Source organism: Martes martes, assembly GCF_963455335.1.
Source record: "Martes martes genome assembly, chromosome: 3".
Taxonomy (NCBI): Eukaryota; Metazoa; Chordata; class Mammalia; order Carnivora; family Mustelidae; genus Martes; species Martes martes.
The window spans coordinates 72717792-72733467 of record NC_137890.1 but is presented as its reverse complement, the minus strand read 5'-3'; the positions used below and the strand labels follow the sequence as shown (position 1 = coordinate 72733467).

Here is a 15676-nt window from a genome sequence, read left to right as displayed (position 1 = left end):
TGGAAAAAAACTGAAGACATGCCCGTGACAATGACCAATAAGGATGGTGTGAAGGGATGCTAAATTTTGATTGATCATTTCTCTTTGATTTTGGTTAAAATGAAAGAATAAAGGCTGGTGCAAGGTGATTTTACTAGAGAATGTAATAAAAATAATTCAAGAGAAAAGCAATAGAAACAAAGAACAGGGAAATACACCAAAATTGCAAAAAGAAGTCATTTAAAAGAAGAAAATATTCTACAACAGATGAAGAAAGTTTTAATTTGTTTTCACATTAAACATTGTTTACCACAATCAGCTAACAGAAATTACTGCAACATTGGTCAAGATGACATAAAACTAAGGATAAATGTTTGTTATGAGAAAACCTCATTTAATGTGACTGACGATGTTAGATACTCTATTTTTCATGATAGGATAAGATACAACCCATCTTGAACAGAAAGCAAGTAATTCAGATCAAGGAGACATGCCGAGGTTTTAATAAAGAAGAAAAGCTTTGCCTTGTCCAGAACACTTAACAAAGTCTAGGATAATTTAGGTAAAAGAGGTGAGTTAGATACCAAGCGCTGGGCAGGGTCACAGGCCCATAATTCAGGCTTTATTTACATTACGGATCTATGCAGCCTTTACCTCTTGGTAAGTGAGCTGTTATTTTTGGCAGAGGGATCTTCAAATAGTAGCCTTGGATATGATTAATCATATTTTAACCTCAGGCAGTCCAAGGAACTATTTTCAAAGGGATAGTTGAGTATTTTCATGGATATACTATTAAGGCATCTAAATTTTTGGTGTTTTCAGTATATAATTTTACTGCTATTTTATTTTGCTCTCCATTTTGCACAACAATGTTAATGTTATTAGGAATTAAGTGACATAATTCCCTCTCTACTAATGAACCGGTTTATCCATTTTGCAAACTTTAAATTGAGGTCTTGTAAAAGGGAAATTTATAACATGAGAACACACAGAAAAATATACTGAAGACCAAAAGAGAATTATTTTTAAACCATCATAAAAATTCAATCATAATTAACTAATAGTCTTTAACTTTGGAAAGACAGGAGAGTAATTAGAATTAAAATAGATATTAAAAATAATTACCAGTAGTTTGTTTTACAAAAGAAGAATAGAGCCATAAATGGCTTAATTGCCCAATTAAGTAACTATCAGTTTCCTCTTTAAGTCAACACTAACGGAATTCACATTTGAGCTAGTCAACAAAGCATATAAATATTTAACATCTGAATACAACATTTTAGTGATAACAGAGACTGCATAATGCTATTCACTGTTGCTCTGTGCCCAAATTAACCAGGTTAAATATCAAAGATACACTGTGAATACTCCTGAAACTAACAAGAGAATATTAAACAAATTTCTTAAAGATTCAGAAACAAAAGTAGAAAACAAATTTTAACATGGATGAGACGGTGCTTAAACAATAATTGACTTAACCAAGACCTTTAAAATTAGCACTGAAATACACTACGATATTTTTTTTTTTTAGTTTACAGAAAGAATCTATAAGTACAGGTTGCAGAAAGAAAATGTTTAGTGCTATTTACATTCGTTTTAAAACTCTGCTCTATACAAATTTAATTCTGATCAGTATGAACAATATTTTCGTAGATCTACTGCATATAAAGCCTTTTCATCAAAGCATTGACAATGAACAAAATAACCTGATTACCTTTAGACAAAGCTGACCATTTGAAACCATTTACACTGAATGTTTTTAAGGGCCATGGACACTTACTTAAGTACAGAACATAGTGTCAGCCTGCAACTTCATTTTTATAAAGGCTAAAGTTATTTATATGGAATATTGTTCTATATACTACACGCCAATCTATATTTAAGTTCTATAGTTAGGTATTTTATAAGTTTTTTATTAAATATATTCTACACATATTTGTAATTTCATCCAGGAAGAATTTCTTCCCAGTGAAAAAATATAAAATCTTTTATATTTTTACAGGTTTAGATGAAACTAGCTCATGCTTTAGTGCTGTGCAAATTGGTTTAGCATATCAATTTTTAAATTATTGGTACAAAACAAAAGAATGGCATCCTTAATCATGTAGTATGCCTTAAAAGTCAGCTTTTGATTTTAATACAATTGCAAGCACTAATACCAAATGCAAACTACATAAAGAAACAAAATTAGTTACTATGGAGAACTATTTTAATTTTAAGAATTCATTTGAACTCTAATGAGTGAGTGTGACACTGGACACAGTTACAGACGAGCAATAATTATGGAAAAATTCAATTTGCTGATCTTCAAATACATTAAACTGATGAGTAAATGAGGTTTTCTATGATCTCTGCACGGCAATGCAACTCTACGAGTATGGAATTGACCCTCCCACATTAAGGCTAGGAAGCGCACTCGCACCCCTTCTGTGCTGTGTGGACAAGCACTCGGTGACCGTGTGACTGAGGAGTGCGTGTGTGAAAGGAAAAGCAATTTGTTTCACCAGCTCTCCGCTGACTGCTTTAAACAGCAGGCACATTTTGTTTTTCCATGTGTTGCGATGAAAACAGTCACACTCAGTTGTGTGTTCTGTGCCAGTGCGGCCACTGGGGCTGACTCTGATAGAACGCCCCCGACATTTCAGTTTCTTTTCCATTTCTCCCTCTCCAGTTGGCCCACTAATTAACTCCATTAATTGCTGAGTGTTTTCCAGTGTGGAATATTGTATTTCTGAGCATTTCTAGGTGCCATAAACCATGTTGCAAATTCTGCTGATGAAGAAAATAATGTCAATCTTTTTTAGTGCAAACTATATTGATTTGTTAGTTCTGGTGATGAACGTTTCTGTGGCAGCAAAATGGCTTCCGCTAGGAAAGATAACTTGTTAACTCTGCCCCCGGAGATTGACAGCATTCACAAACCAACATATTTTAAAACTGCTCAACATAAACAAAGATACTAGAAATAAAAAATCATAGTGAAAAATGTTCTTGGTTCTTTTTACTCTGATGCGAGAAGATGACAGTGTTCATGAGATCATTCAGTTCCATGGGTTTACAGGCAGACTCTTCCTAAGGGGTTCTGAAGCAATGCTGGGTCTCTTCCGTCCCAGCAGCACGAAAGACAAAGACTACATCACAGCACACGTAGCAGACAGTGTTTACAGGATTACACAACAATTACTCTCTCCAGTCTTTTCACGATTCCTCTGACCTGGAGAAAATGCAGAAAAGCCTGGTTTATAAAAATGCTCAAATTGGGGGGGGGCATCCAAACATAGTAAGAATTTTTTTAATGTTTGCAATTTTTTTAAAATTAAAAAGCTATAATGATAATTATAGCTGTTTTAATTATAGCCCGTTTCCAGGATGTCTGGTTATTTGCTTAACAAGCTCTGATCAGAAACAATGAAAAAAACTTCCTTTCCCTCAGAAAGTCCAAAAACACGGAACCATTTTTGAGTGCCTGTCTCCGCGGCTTGAGTGAGAAGCCTCTGCAGTGTGAGGATTACCTTGAGAGTTTGGCTCTGGCAATGTCTCTCTGGCCACCAAATGCATCACCGTTGTTTTGCCAAAAGGAAGTTTTAATGCTATGGGAAAAGCAGAAGATAGTCTGTTACATATATACTGACCTACTGAAATCACTAATCAGAACTGAAACCATTTAAAGAACTGATCGCTCTTTGCAGGACCTCCTCAGCAGACTGAACTTCTTACCAGTTAGAGCATCTCTTACAAAATGAAATTAGGTTAATATTATCAGAAACAATTCAGAAATTATTCTGCCCAGCTATGGCCCTTAGTTTGACACCAATAATCATACTGTTGAAGGAAGGGGAAGAGAGAAAATACGTAATTAATTAATATTGGAGATAACCTTCAGAGGAGAAAAGGAGCTAAAAAAAAGTTTCTGAGAATACCTTTTCTAGATTAGGGAAAAGTTCAAATTAAGAGACATTTGTTTCTGAATCTAATTATCTGTCTAATATGCAGCACCTAATAAAATTACTGCACTGAACAGGCCACTGTAACGTAGAAATAGAACAAACAACAAGCTCAATTTTAAATATTTATTCTCAATGCTATATTTTGCAATGAGAAAATAATTTTCTTTAAATGGTTACTTTAAGAGAACCACTATCTTGGCATTATTAATAATCGCTGTTTTCTAATCAAGTCTTAACTTAAAAGGTTTTTTCATTCATAATTAGAAAATTTATTATGAAATGCTTCAGACATAGAATGATATAACACACACCATGTATCCACAAACCACTTAAGCAAATACAGACGTTAAGTTTCATGGTGAATCTCTTTGTTATTCTGTGTGTAAAATTAGAAGCAGCCAGTATACCTAACTTTTAAAGGTATTTCCATAGTTGAGATGATTTAGTTCTGACATCCATCATTACTTAGCAAGTGCGATCCTCCTGCTACCTGCTTCTTAAGTCTTGCTCCATAGGATGGTGGTTAACATGTAGATTGAAAAAGGCTCCTAAATATCTTCAATATTATTCATCATCAAGGTGAGTTTCTAGCTCACTTAAAGTTGGCCAGCCATTATTTGGTCTATTCTCTTAAGTTCTCAAGTTCAAATAAAGTATGATGGCCCAGAAATACACACTTTGATGAAATAGGAGGGCCTTTTTTGGATCATCCCCTACGGCTGATTTAACATTAAAATGCAAATAATAGAGCTTTGGATTATAAAATTTTTCATCAAATGTACTGGGAAAGACTGAACTTCAAGTTGCATATCAGTCTCCTATCATCTCCTGGACTCTAGTAAGCTGGGTCTGGGTTGAAAATCACATCTCCACTATTTGCCAATGTGAGCTGAGTCATGAATGAGTCATCTACCTGCTCCCCTGGCCTCAGTTTCCTCTACCCAAATAGAGACACTAATTCTATCACCTGCCCTTTACAGCTGTATTGACTAAATGAAATAGTCAAGGATCACTGCTTCGTTCAGGGCTTTGGACAAAGAAAGCATGCAGTAAATCATCATTTTGAGAAAGCAAGGAAGATAGATCTCAGAAAACAGGGAAGTGAAAGGAGAGGTACATTTAGAGAAGTGTGGACAGGCCTGGGAAGCTGCTGAGTGGCTTACCATTTGAAGCTACAGATTTGATTGATGGGGATTATTATTTTTCCTTTCCATTTGAATTTTAACTGGAATTAGTGGATATGGATGATAACAGTTTCAAAGAAGGGAAAGGAAGAATTTTAAAGGTTTTCTCTTTCCTTCACTGTGGATACTTCTGCTTCTACTATGACAATATCCAGAACAGCACTTTTTTTTTCTTTTAAATATTTTATTTATTCATTTGAGAGAGAGAGAGAGAGAGAGAGAAACAGCAAGAGAGAGTACGAGTTGCGGGGGAGGGGCAGAGGGAGAAGGGGAGAAGCAGACTCTGAGGACCCTGGGATCATGACCTGAACAGAAGGCAGAGGCTTAACGGACTGAGCCACCCAGGTACTCCCAGAACAGGAGTTTTCAACCTCACATAAAAATCACCCAGGCTTTCAATTCAGCAGTACACTGGGCGATGGGGAAAAGGGGAGGGGGAAAGAAAGGGCCAGAGACAGAGAGCTCTCCTCCAACTAGCCAGCATGTAGAAATCTGCATTTCGAAGTAAGTATCCCAGTTGATTCCTGACTGAATGCCACAGTCTCCATCACATTTTGGGAAAGAATGAACAGTAATGTAATGAGTGTCAAACTTGTAGCTGATCTTCTTTATCCTTAGTAAGACTGTTATCACAGCTTTTCTTTAGTAGACTGAAATTCTATGGAACTAAAAAGATGTATCTCAAAAAAGGGGATTCAGGGCTATGTTTTAAGAAACCTGGTAACAAAGAAAATTAAACCTGGTAACAAAGAAAATTAAACCTGAAACTTACTGGAACCATAAAATCCCAAGAGTGGCAAAGAATACCCAGGTCTCCTGGTTTAACCATCCACAAAATGATTGAACCCCACCCTATGGCTGTACCTACTGCTTATATGTAACCAGTAACAAAGATTTCACTCTTTTCCCTTAGTGGTCTGTTCTTTCTTGAGGCAGCTTGACATGCTCAAATAATTCTATCTTGTAGTGAACAGTATCTGTCTGCTTTTGATTCCCAGCTGTTGGTCTTAAGTCTAATTCAAGGTTATACAGAGCAAGTCTCAAGCCATACAAAGCTAGCCTACTCTTCCACACTAGCCATTCCAGTATTTGAAGATAATTACCATGACCCTGTGTACTCTCTCCTTTATTATTCACATTCAAGAACAAAGGGAAACTAAAAAGAAAAATTGTGACCAAAAAAACCACATAGTTGGATGTTATTCAACCTTTACCAAACACCCAGCTATATTGATCAATTTCATTGATAGGTTTAGAGAAAAAAAGTCAGACTATATTTAAACAGAAATATTAAAGTGGATCACTTCATTTACCTACAAATTTCTAATTATCAGAGTATATTTGAAATACAGGAACTAAAAACAAAATAAACCTGCTGATGGTAGAGAATGTACCCCATAAGGGGGCACTATTGAGCTATATTTCTCCAATCACATATAAAGAGCAGTGATACCAAAGAAGCGTTCACTGTGTGCCAAGTACTGTTTTAAGTGCTTTGAATATATAATTTAACCCTAGGAGGTAGGCACTATTGTTAGCCCATTTTATCAATGAAGAAAGCTAAGTATCTTCCCCAAGATTCCACAGCAGGAAGCAGCGGAGCCAAGGCACAACTCCGGTAACTAGGTTCTAAATCTGCTCTTTGAATCCTCACACTACAAGGTCTCTCTAGCGAAACTCATTTACCTTCGTTTCTGCTAGATGGGCAATTATAACAGAGTCAGACTGAAAATCCATTATCATAAACTTTGTCTACTCTGTGTGTCTGGCTTTAACTTAAAACTATTATATCTAACATATATTATCCAGAAGTACAGTAAAATTACAAAATAATAGGTATGGATTCTTACGTCTAATGAGAGAGAGTTTATTTCATAAGGGAGTAAACACTTCTCACGGTGCTAAAATAAAATTTAACAGAAAGCAAAATGTAAAGAAGTAGAGTTACCAAAATAGGCAGAATTCATGAGTTTGAAATAATTTTTTTTGTAAAATCAGCCAACAGCATTGAAACAAACAAATGAATGCCACTGCCATGAGACAGACATTAAATCCCATTACAAAGGTGACTATTACCTCCTAATGTGACATTTCCATGCAGAAATCGTCCTTGATAAATAAGTCGTAGAATATTTGGACTGCTGACCTGCTCTTCTTCCCAGTCTGAAAAGAAGCAATGAATATGTTAGGTGTATTTCGAGACAGTGTTAAGGTATTATTGCATTGTTTATAGTCCTGAAGTTTAAAGATTAAAATGAATGAGTTGGGAAAAATCTAATCCTAGGAAAAGAGAAATGTCATTTGAAAATTAATTACTATTACCAGTAATTAACAGAAAATACTATAATGTTCCAATTTTTGTACCTGTTAAAATATATATTTGAAGCTAGAGACAATAAGTTTAACAAAGATTTTAATATACTGATATAGAGAGTAACAACAACAAAAAAGTACCTCAATAAAACTAGAGAACACAAATTTTAAAAATAAAAAATTAACAATGTTTACTTTTGGATAATATTGACTTATTATTTTGTCTTCTGAAACCAAGTGATAAACACTTTAAGTTCACTTTACCCAAAATATTCAGAAGAAGAAACTTGAAAAATATTACAAGGTATACTCAAATATGCTTATAAAAATCAAAAAAACTGGTTAGTAGGACAGGTAGCAGAATATTTCATTTTGTGTACAACTTCTGTTATAGTGAAATATGGAATACTACTCTGTTAAAATAATGAGTTAAGGACACTGATATTGTGATAGGATACAGGGTTAGTGATTTCACTAGCTGGTAGATGTAATAATTTAAGCTCTGATTGTGACAAAGATTTGAGAATTCCATTATTATCTTTCTCAAGAATTCTTGTATGATGTGTTTGTTTCCTAAAGAAGGAGCTGTCAACACAAGGATGAGTTTAAAATATCCTAAAGAGAAGTGACAGAATAGAAGTATTCTTCTATTTTCCTTTTGAGTGTTCAAAATGATGAATATGAATTTGATAAAAGTGTGCCTCCCACTGACTCAGCACAACAGAAATGGGACAGGAGAAATAAATCGGAGTCCTTTCTTTTCTAGCACTCCCCCCTCCCCTCCCCCGTGCTTTTTCTCCTGGTCCTTCCTCCCCCACTTGTATGCCTCTGTTGCCTTCTGACACTAGTGCTCCCAGGTAACTAACTCTTCTTCTAGAAGAAAGATCAACTAAGCCTTAGTATGGATTACTCTGAATTCATTGCTCCCAAAATTACCATTTAACAGACTATTCCTGGTCAAGATGGAAGTGTCTATACATATAAAGACAAATGACAGTGTCTAATTCATTAGAAAAAAATACTCTAAAAATCTATAAGTATTTTTTTGAGATGCAAAACTTGAAGCTACATACTTCATTATTTTATACAGAGTGTTGTGATTTCTACATACTTCATTGGGTTTAATATGCTATCTACCTTTTCCTTTCAGAGGATCTGTAATTTAGAGAGACCTATAGGACAATGTTTTAAGGAGGAATTTCAGCAACTAGTAACATATATTTAGCAGATTTTTTTTTGGACCTCTGAGCTGGTAAGAGCTATTCTACCTATTAACTATATTCCACTAAACTGCCTAAGAGCATACCAAGAAAAACTGTTTCCAAAAATATATGGCACCAAGTGTTTCCTTCTACCAATTTAATATTTACTATACTTTCATTATTAGCGCCAACAAATATTTACATTTGCTGACCTATTATGAGATAAAATGTAGAAATAGATTGTTAATTTAAATGTTTTAGGTAAAATAAAAATTTTTTTCTCTGCATTGCCTAAAGTTGCTGGGTGAAGCAGCAAACTTAGGAGAGGCCGGGCTCAAAAATTTGTGTGTGAAAATAAGTAAGGTGGGATTGATACAATCAATTTCCAATGCTGGTAGTTGGCTGGCTCACTGATTTAGGACACTATTTATGGTAAACACCTGCATTTGAGTCCTGCCTTTGGTTATTATTAATCAGGATTCTTAAGGAATTAAAAGTAATTCTAATATCTAAGTCAAACAATTATGAAGGTAAAAGTACTTTTTTTTTTAAACCACAAGTTATAATGCTGCTCCCTAAACATAAATTTTTTGGAGGAACTGCCCTTTTTTGTCTTGTGTAATCTTTTCTACAATACCATAGATGTCAAAACTGATCTTTACCCTCTCCTCCCCATATCACAAAAGTAATCTTCTACATCACATTTAGTATAACATCACTATTAGACAAGTATTTAAAAATGCTTTTCCTAGTTACTGTTGTGCCTGGCTATGAGGAAATTCCCATATCCTAAGAGCCCCAAGTTTAGTCTAGTTCAGCTTTTCTGAATTCCTTTCTTACCTCTAACCTGATTTAGGAACTAACATTGACTAGTCCCTTAACTATCAAGGGAAGAAAGATCCAGTCAATTGAAAGTATTTGTCCAAATCAGTTTTTCTTATATGTATGTCTATGAATCCTGAGTTCAAGAACAACAGAGGCATGGTTCTGAAAGTCCTCCTCAAGAAGTTTTAAACCCTGTTTTCATTTTAATGATAATCTGGAAGAGATTATCTAGATAATTCAAATAATCACCTTATAACCAACTACAGTCTTGGGATTTATTGCCCAAATACACAGTTTATGGCGCCAAGCAGTACTTCTTTAATTGTCAAGAGGCTAGTAAGAAAAGAACAGAGGTTGACTAAATAGATAAACAATGCATTCTTGCCAAGTGAAGGCTAAATGACAATCGGGCACACTGTAAATGAAGGTTTAGTGGTGAATCTGCAGATAACTGGGTCGTCATAGAGCAAGCAGGAGCAGAGGCATGCCAAACTCAACAGTACTATATTCATGGCATAAGCAGTGAGTTGGTTTTAGCAAAAATATATCATTAATGTTGTTACTTTGAATATTATTGGTTTTAGAATTATATTTGCATTTTCTTTTTAGATCTGTTTTAGTCTTATGGTTGCGTATGCATTAATAAGGATAAAGCATCTTAAATGGGTTTTATGTTTCTATCTTTAAAAAAAAATTGTAATAAAAATAATTTAAGTCAGCACTAGGGCATCTATAGGAATTTTTTCCTCTAAAGGAGTTCCATATATTATTTAAGGTTGAGAAACACTAATCTGATTGATTCATTTTGAATATAGTGTGTTCTTTGTTGAAATGAGTCTTGTCCCTTAAAAGTCCAAACTGCTCTGGCCAGTAAAATTAAGTTAAATCAGCTGAAACATTGATATCACTATAATACATGCCCTAAAAAGGACCAAGATGACTTAGGGAAAGTTCAAAGGAAAAAAACAAGCTAAAGACTCACTGTAGGATGGCAAGGCAAAGTCTTATCACATGGAAAAGAATCAGAGAAAGGAAGAATACCACTCCCCAACTCCCTCAAATTTTGTTTGTCATGGATACTGACTTGAAAATGCAATGCATAAATGGATTTCATACCTTCTTGCCCTTGTAGTTCAGAGGACACACGAAGTGACATGAATTAGAAATTAACCTTCTGTCAAACTCAATTTTAAATAGGTTATAGACAGGATAGACCAATGAGAAAATATTTTAACTTGTTAAAAATAGTTTTTATTATCTTTTACTTTGTGTTTTGGTATAAACAGATTTACTGATATGAAAGTTATGTGCATCTGTTAGCAACTTTGTGTTTTTCTTTTTAAAAACAATTTTCATTCATGAAAATGGTTCTAAGGCAAAAACAGATTTTGCATACTGGCTCCTTCCCCATTTTGCAATGAAGTAGCTGAAGAACAAAGTGACAGATAAAGTGTTCCTTCCCCTTGAACTCCGAAGACTAATCTCTCAATTATTTGTTTTTTAAAAAATCTTTATAACTTTTTCAAAATGTTTGCGAAACAGGTAGGGCATAAAGAATTAACATTATTCATTCTCAAGAGAAAAACACCACTCACCCATTGGCCAATTGTCATACACATGCTTTGCAATGTCAGAAGCAGAATCATTAGGAGAAAACAGGAACTCTTTTGTTTTCCCGCTTACCAAGATGAGGCGCAAATTTATCTGAAAGAAGACAAGGATTCTTTTAATACAAATCTTGAAATTTTGAAAGTAAATAAAAATGACTCCTAGGCTTTTCATTTCAATCACATTCTGAACTATTACTAATGCTATTTTCTGGTTTTATCTATTTAAATTCTGTAAAGACTTTTTTTTAAAAGAATGACAATTTGGCATATGATTTCATTTCCATTGTTTAAATATATGGGGGGGCAGATATGTTTGTCACAATAAATAAAGGAAAACCAAAATTCGTTATGCTTTTATATTTCAACTACTCCAACAATGTTCAGAGTTGGAACAGAATTGGGCTTTTGTAGGTTATAACTGTTACTTTAGCATACATATTTTCCACTGAAAAACTAACAAAAGTGGTGAAGCTGCAGGTCACATCACTAAACAGAAGAAAAATTTAGTTGATAATCTACTTAGAAAAAATAAAGGGGAAACAATGAATTAATATAACTTTTTATCCTACAAAAATTATTCAAATGTAAACAAATTAACCAGAAACAGTAAAGAACTTTACAATGGTTAAAGGAGGAATCAATAATATGTTAAACCCAAATGCCCGATCATTTATTGTGGGAGGACAGAGGAGAAGCTATGAGTGACAAAGGACAGAGATTCATCCTCAGTGAATAACCTAAGGTAAATTAAAATTTTTGTGGTCCAGTGAATTTACACCTCCAAGTAAATATGTCTGTTTATACCTTTTGTAAAACATTTCTAAATGTTCATTTTTAAATTTTTTTCTCTATCCATAATTAACTTGATGTTATTTTTAAAAACCATGACATCACTCATTTCCCTATAAGTTACAGAAATGCAAGTGGGATTTTCTACACTTCTGGGCCTCTGTTAAGAGAGGAAAAAGGCCTTCCCAAAAGCTGGGTCTAGTCCAGAGCTGAGTCCTGGGACTAGCCCAGCTTCTTTATATATAAAGAACAGAGAATGTCATTGTACCGGTTTGAATTGTGCCTGGTCCCAGGTTAGCCAAGCTCTCTTCTTCAGTTACCAATACTTTTTCCTTCTAAAAAAATGCCAGAAGATCTTTAAGATGGCCAAGTCTACAATGGATAAATTGGTGCCTACCACAGAGTCATTTAGAGGCCAGGTTTACTATCTACCACCAACATGGCCAATGCCATTCCCAGTGCCTCAAATGTACTGAAAGTTATAAAATATCTCCTCTAGAAAAGTGCTAAGCACAAACAATTCCTCATTTACTGGAATGTGACTGGATCCCATATTAGATGGAAAAGAACTAGATTCTATACTAGAAATTATATTCTAACTGTATGTGCATTCTATTTCCATAAAAAGTTTTTAAGAAGATAACAGAAAAAGAAATCTATATTCCAGGTGAAAAATCTCTTTCTGTATGTCCAGTAAGAACTTCTTTCTGCCCTTTTAAACCAGAATGAAATTTGAAATTAGACCAAAGAGCATAATACAGGAAGTAATACAATCAGTAATACAGTAATACAATCCAGAAACTTTTTAAGTTCCTTCTGAACAAAATTCAAGTAAGTTTATAAGAACGATTAAATTTTAAGAAAGCACCACTTATTTATTTTGTAAAACAAACAAGTAATGAGTGATTCTTAAAGCAAGGAACGCAAGATCTCTACAATATGAATTTCAGTTCTCAAGAGATACACTATTTATAGCTGTCTCTTTATATGTGATATTGATAAATATATACTATATACTTTGAATTTATACGGAATCTTTTAATGGAATCACACTATTATATAAGGGCCCTTCGGCCATTAATGTCCAAGAAATTATGCCCCTCATAATGGTTCAGCCATGTGTTTAATGAGGAAAAAAAATAATTAAATTCAAGCTTCCTAAGAGTTATGTAAATGATATAAATCTACTTTTTCTCAGAATCGTCTTTTAAGTTCAAAACTAATTTCTATTGGGCTTTTACTCAAATTATAATGTTTAAAAGTAACAAAGAAAAGGGGAGGAAAAAGGACTTAATTCTTAGAATCTGCAAAGACAACGCCAAAGCATACTTCAGACTTTCCCTATTATCCATCAATATGGAAATGGAAAAATAGCTGATGGTATATCCTTACTATGGAAATCTGTAGCTGTTAAACAACATGAGGTATAGATCTACATGATGTGACATGGAAAGGTGTCCACAATATATTAAACTAAATAATACACATCACCCACACCATAAATGGTTCATGCAGCAAAATTCCCAGCATTTATTTTAAAACTAATATATATCACTGTTACCAGTAAACTGATTATTTCATTTTTGTGTTTCAAAATCAATGGTCTAAAGAATTCATGTGCATCTAGATTTTCAGAATGTTGGAAACTTTGGGCCTCTAGCTGTGTTTGACAGATTTAAAAACATTTTTTTTAATGTTTACAGGGGGACATAAACGTTTTCGTTTGACACAGACCCTACTAAGCCCTACTTCCTCACACTGGCCTGCTTCATACACTTATGATACCTGCCTGGCCCCAGAAAACATTAAAGTTTGTAACTCATGGTAGAACTCTGGGCTACAAATTCAAAACAAGATAAAAGCAAGGTAAGATTTCAAAATCTACTGAGAACTTAATTACCCCTTTGGGTAGGGAAAAAAGAAAATATGAAAACTCTAAGTCTATAAATACATAAATCTAAGAAATCATCAAATATTACATTTAAAACAATCTAAAACTGACAATAACAGTTAAAGACTGCTTCAGGAAGGAAGTTCATGTCCCAAATTGAAAATAACAGCAATAAACCCACAAACTTAAATTGCTGAGTGAAGTCACACATTGCCTGAAACACTTCTGCTGCCTAGTACAATGGGTGACATATAGTAGGTCTTTAATATTTGTTGACTAATATTTTAGTTTCTTTAGTTTCAATAAGCAAGTGGAAATGTAGACTGGAAAGGTCAGCACTAAGACTCAAATGAAGGTTTCAACATTCTGGGCATTTTATCAAATGCTGTGTTATGTGGAATGGGAATAGGAGGGGGCAACTGGGTGGCTCAGTCGGTTAAGAGTCTGACTCTTGATTTCAGCTCAGGTCGTAAATTCAGGGGTGGTGAGATGGAGCCCAGCATCAGGCTCCAAGCTCAGAAGGGGCTCTGCTTGAGATTCTCTCTCCCTCTCCCAACCCCTGCTCTTAAAATAATAAATAAAATAAGTCTTAAAAAAAAAAAAAAAGAAGAATGGGAATGGTTAATAATCATTTTTTGGTAGTTGTATGGACATAGGGATAGTTCCAACATGTAAACACCTCAGTGCTTAATTTGCTAGGCTCTGGATCTTCATTGTCAGTAACATGTTTATATAAATGTTTATATAACATGTTTATATATAACATGTTTATATAAAATACTATAATTTAGTAAGGCATTTTTAAAAGCAAAATTAATTCTGATTGTTCCTAATTTTTAAATGAAGCTAAAGACAGGATTATTGATATGGAAGATTACTGGATGAATCTGGACTTGTTCCTATGTTTATGTCTGGGTGACAACCTTGCTCCGAGACTAGAAGTATTCATCTGCCCCAGTACATAGGCAAGTGTACCTTACGGCTATAACACCAAAGGAGGAAAACACTATCTATGCTTTCTTTAGAAAACATCTTGAAAGCAGTCACCCAGATGAACATCTGGATACACAGGGTGGTCAGTACTTAATTACTCCTATATAATAGTAAGAACTTTCTCAAGCTTATTCAGATAAATAATGTCAATTATAGTTCCTCTCAGTAAATGTATGGCAATTCCTATAAATGTGAGCTAGTTTCCCTTAAAAGATTATGTTATTTAAGTATTTGTTAATGAAATATTATTTTACTTCTTTGAAGCCATGCTAAGTCAATAAAATACCTTAAAAGAACTTTTGCTTGTGGGGTCCTAGAATTCTTGACACATTGACAATGGATTAAAAACAACTCTTATTTACAGCTTAAAATGTGATATACTACATGTACATACTTGTCTAAAAATAAAACTGTTAATCAAGACTCCAAATTACTTGATATGAGATGGAGCTCCTATTATGTAATAAAATTTCCAAGGGATGGTGTTCAGATTATCCAAATGAATGATACATTTCATAGTTACTTTTTTTTTAATATTTTATTTATTATTTGACAGACAGAGATCACAAGTAGGCAGAGAGGCAGGCAGGAGAGAGGAGGAAGCAGGCTCCCTGCTGAGCAGAGAGCCCGATGCGGGGCTCGATCCCAGGATCCTGGGATCATGACCTGAGCTGAAGGCAGAGGCTTTAACCCACTGAGCCACCCAGGTGCCCCTCATAGTTACTTTTGAGGCAAAAAAATCCAAACAAGACTTTTAGTGAGGTAGCAACCTTAATCATTTCCTGTATGGCCAATGGAAATGACAAGAACTCTCCTATGCATGTATTTCAGTTTAAAAAAAAAAGTTGTTTTTGGTCAAATTGTCATCTCTATTTGTCAGGTTATAACAATCTAGAGAAATCTCTAGAACTTAATTCACACAACAATCTGTTTTCAACTCGTC

At 34.3% G+C, this 15676-nt stretch overlaps 1 protein-coding gene across 1 annotated transcript in view; it reads right to left on the bottom strand.

The window, feature by feature from the left end:
- Positions 1 to 237: 237 nt before the first annotated feature.
- The window catches only part of UBL3 (ubiquitin like 3), a 64336-nt gene continuing 48897 nt past the window's right edge, over positions 238 to 15676 (bottom strand). The window contains exons 2-5 of the mRNA XM_080798929.1: positions 11046 to 11154; positions 7187 to 7273; positions 3492 to 3569; positions 238 to 3193 (exon numbers count right to left, since the gene is read on the bottom strand). Coding sequence (XP_080655055.1) covers positions 3141 to 3193; positions 3492 to 3569; positions 7187 to 7273; positions 11046 to 11154 — 327 coding nt within the window. The 3' untranslated portion in view covers positions 238 to 3140. The remainder of the gene's footprint in view (positions 3194 to 3491; positions 3570 to 7186; positions 7274 to 11045; positions 11155 to 15676) is intronic.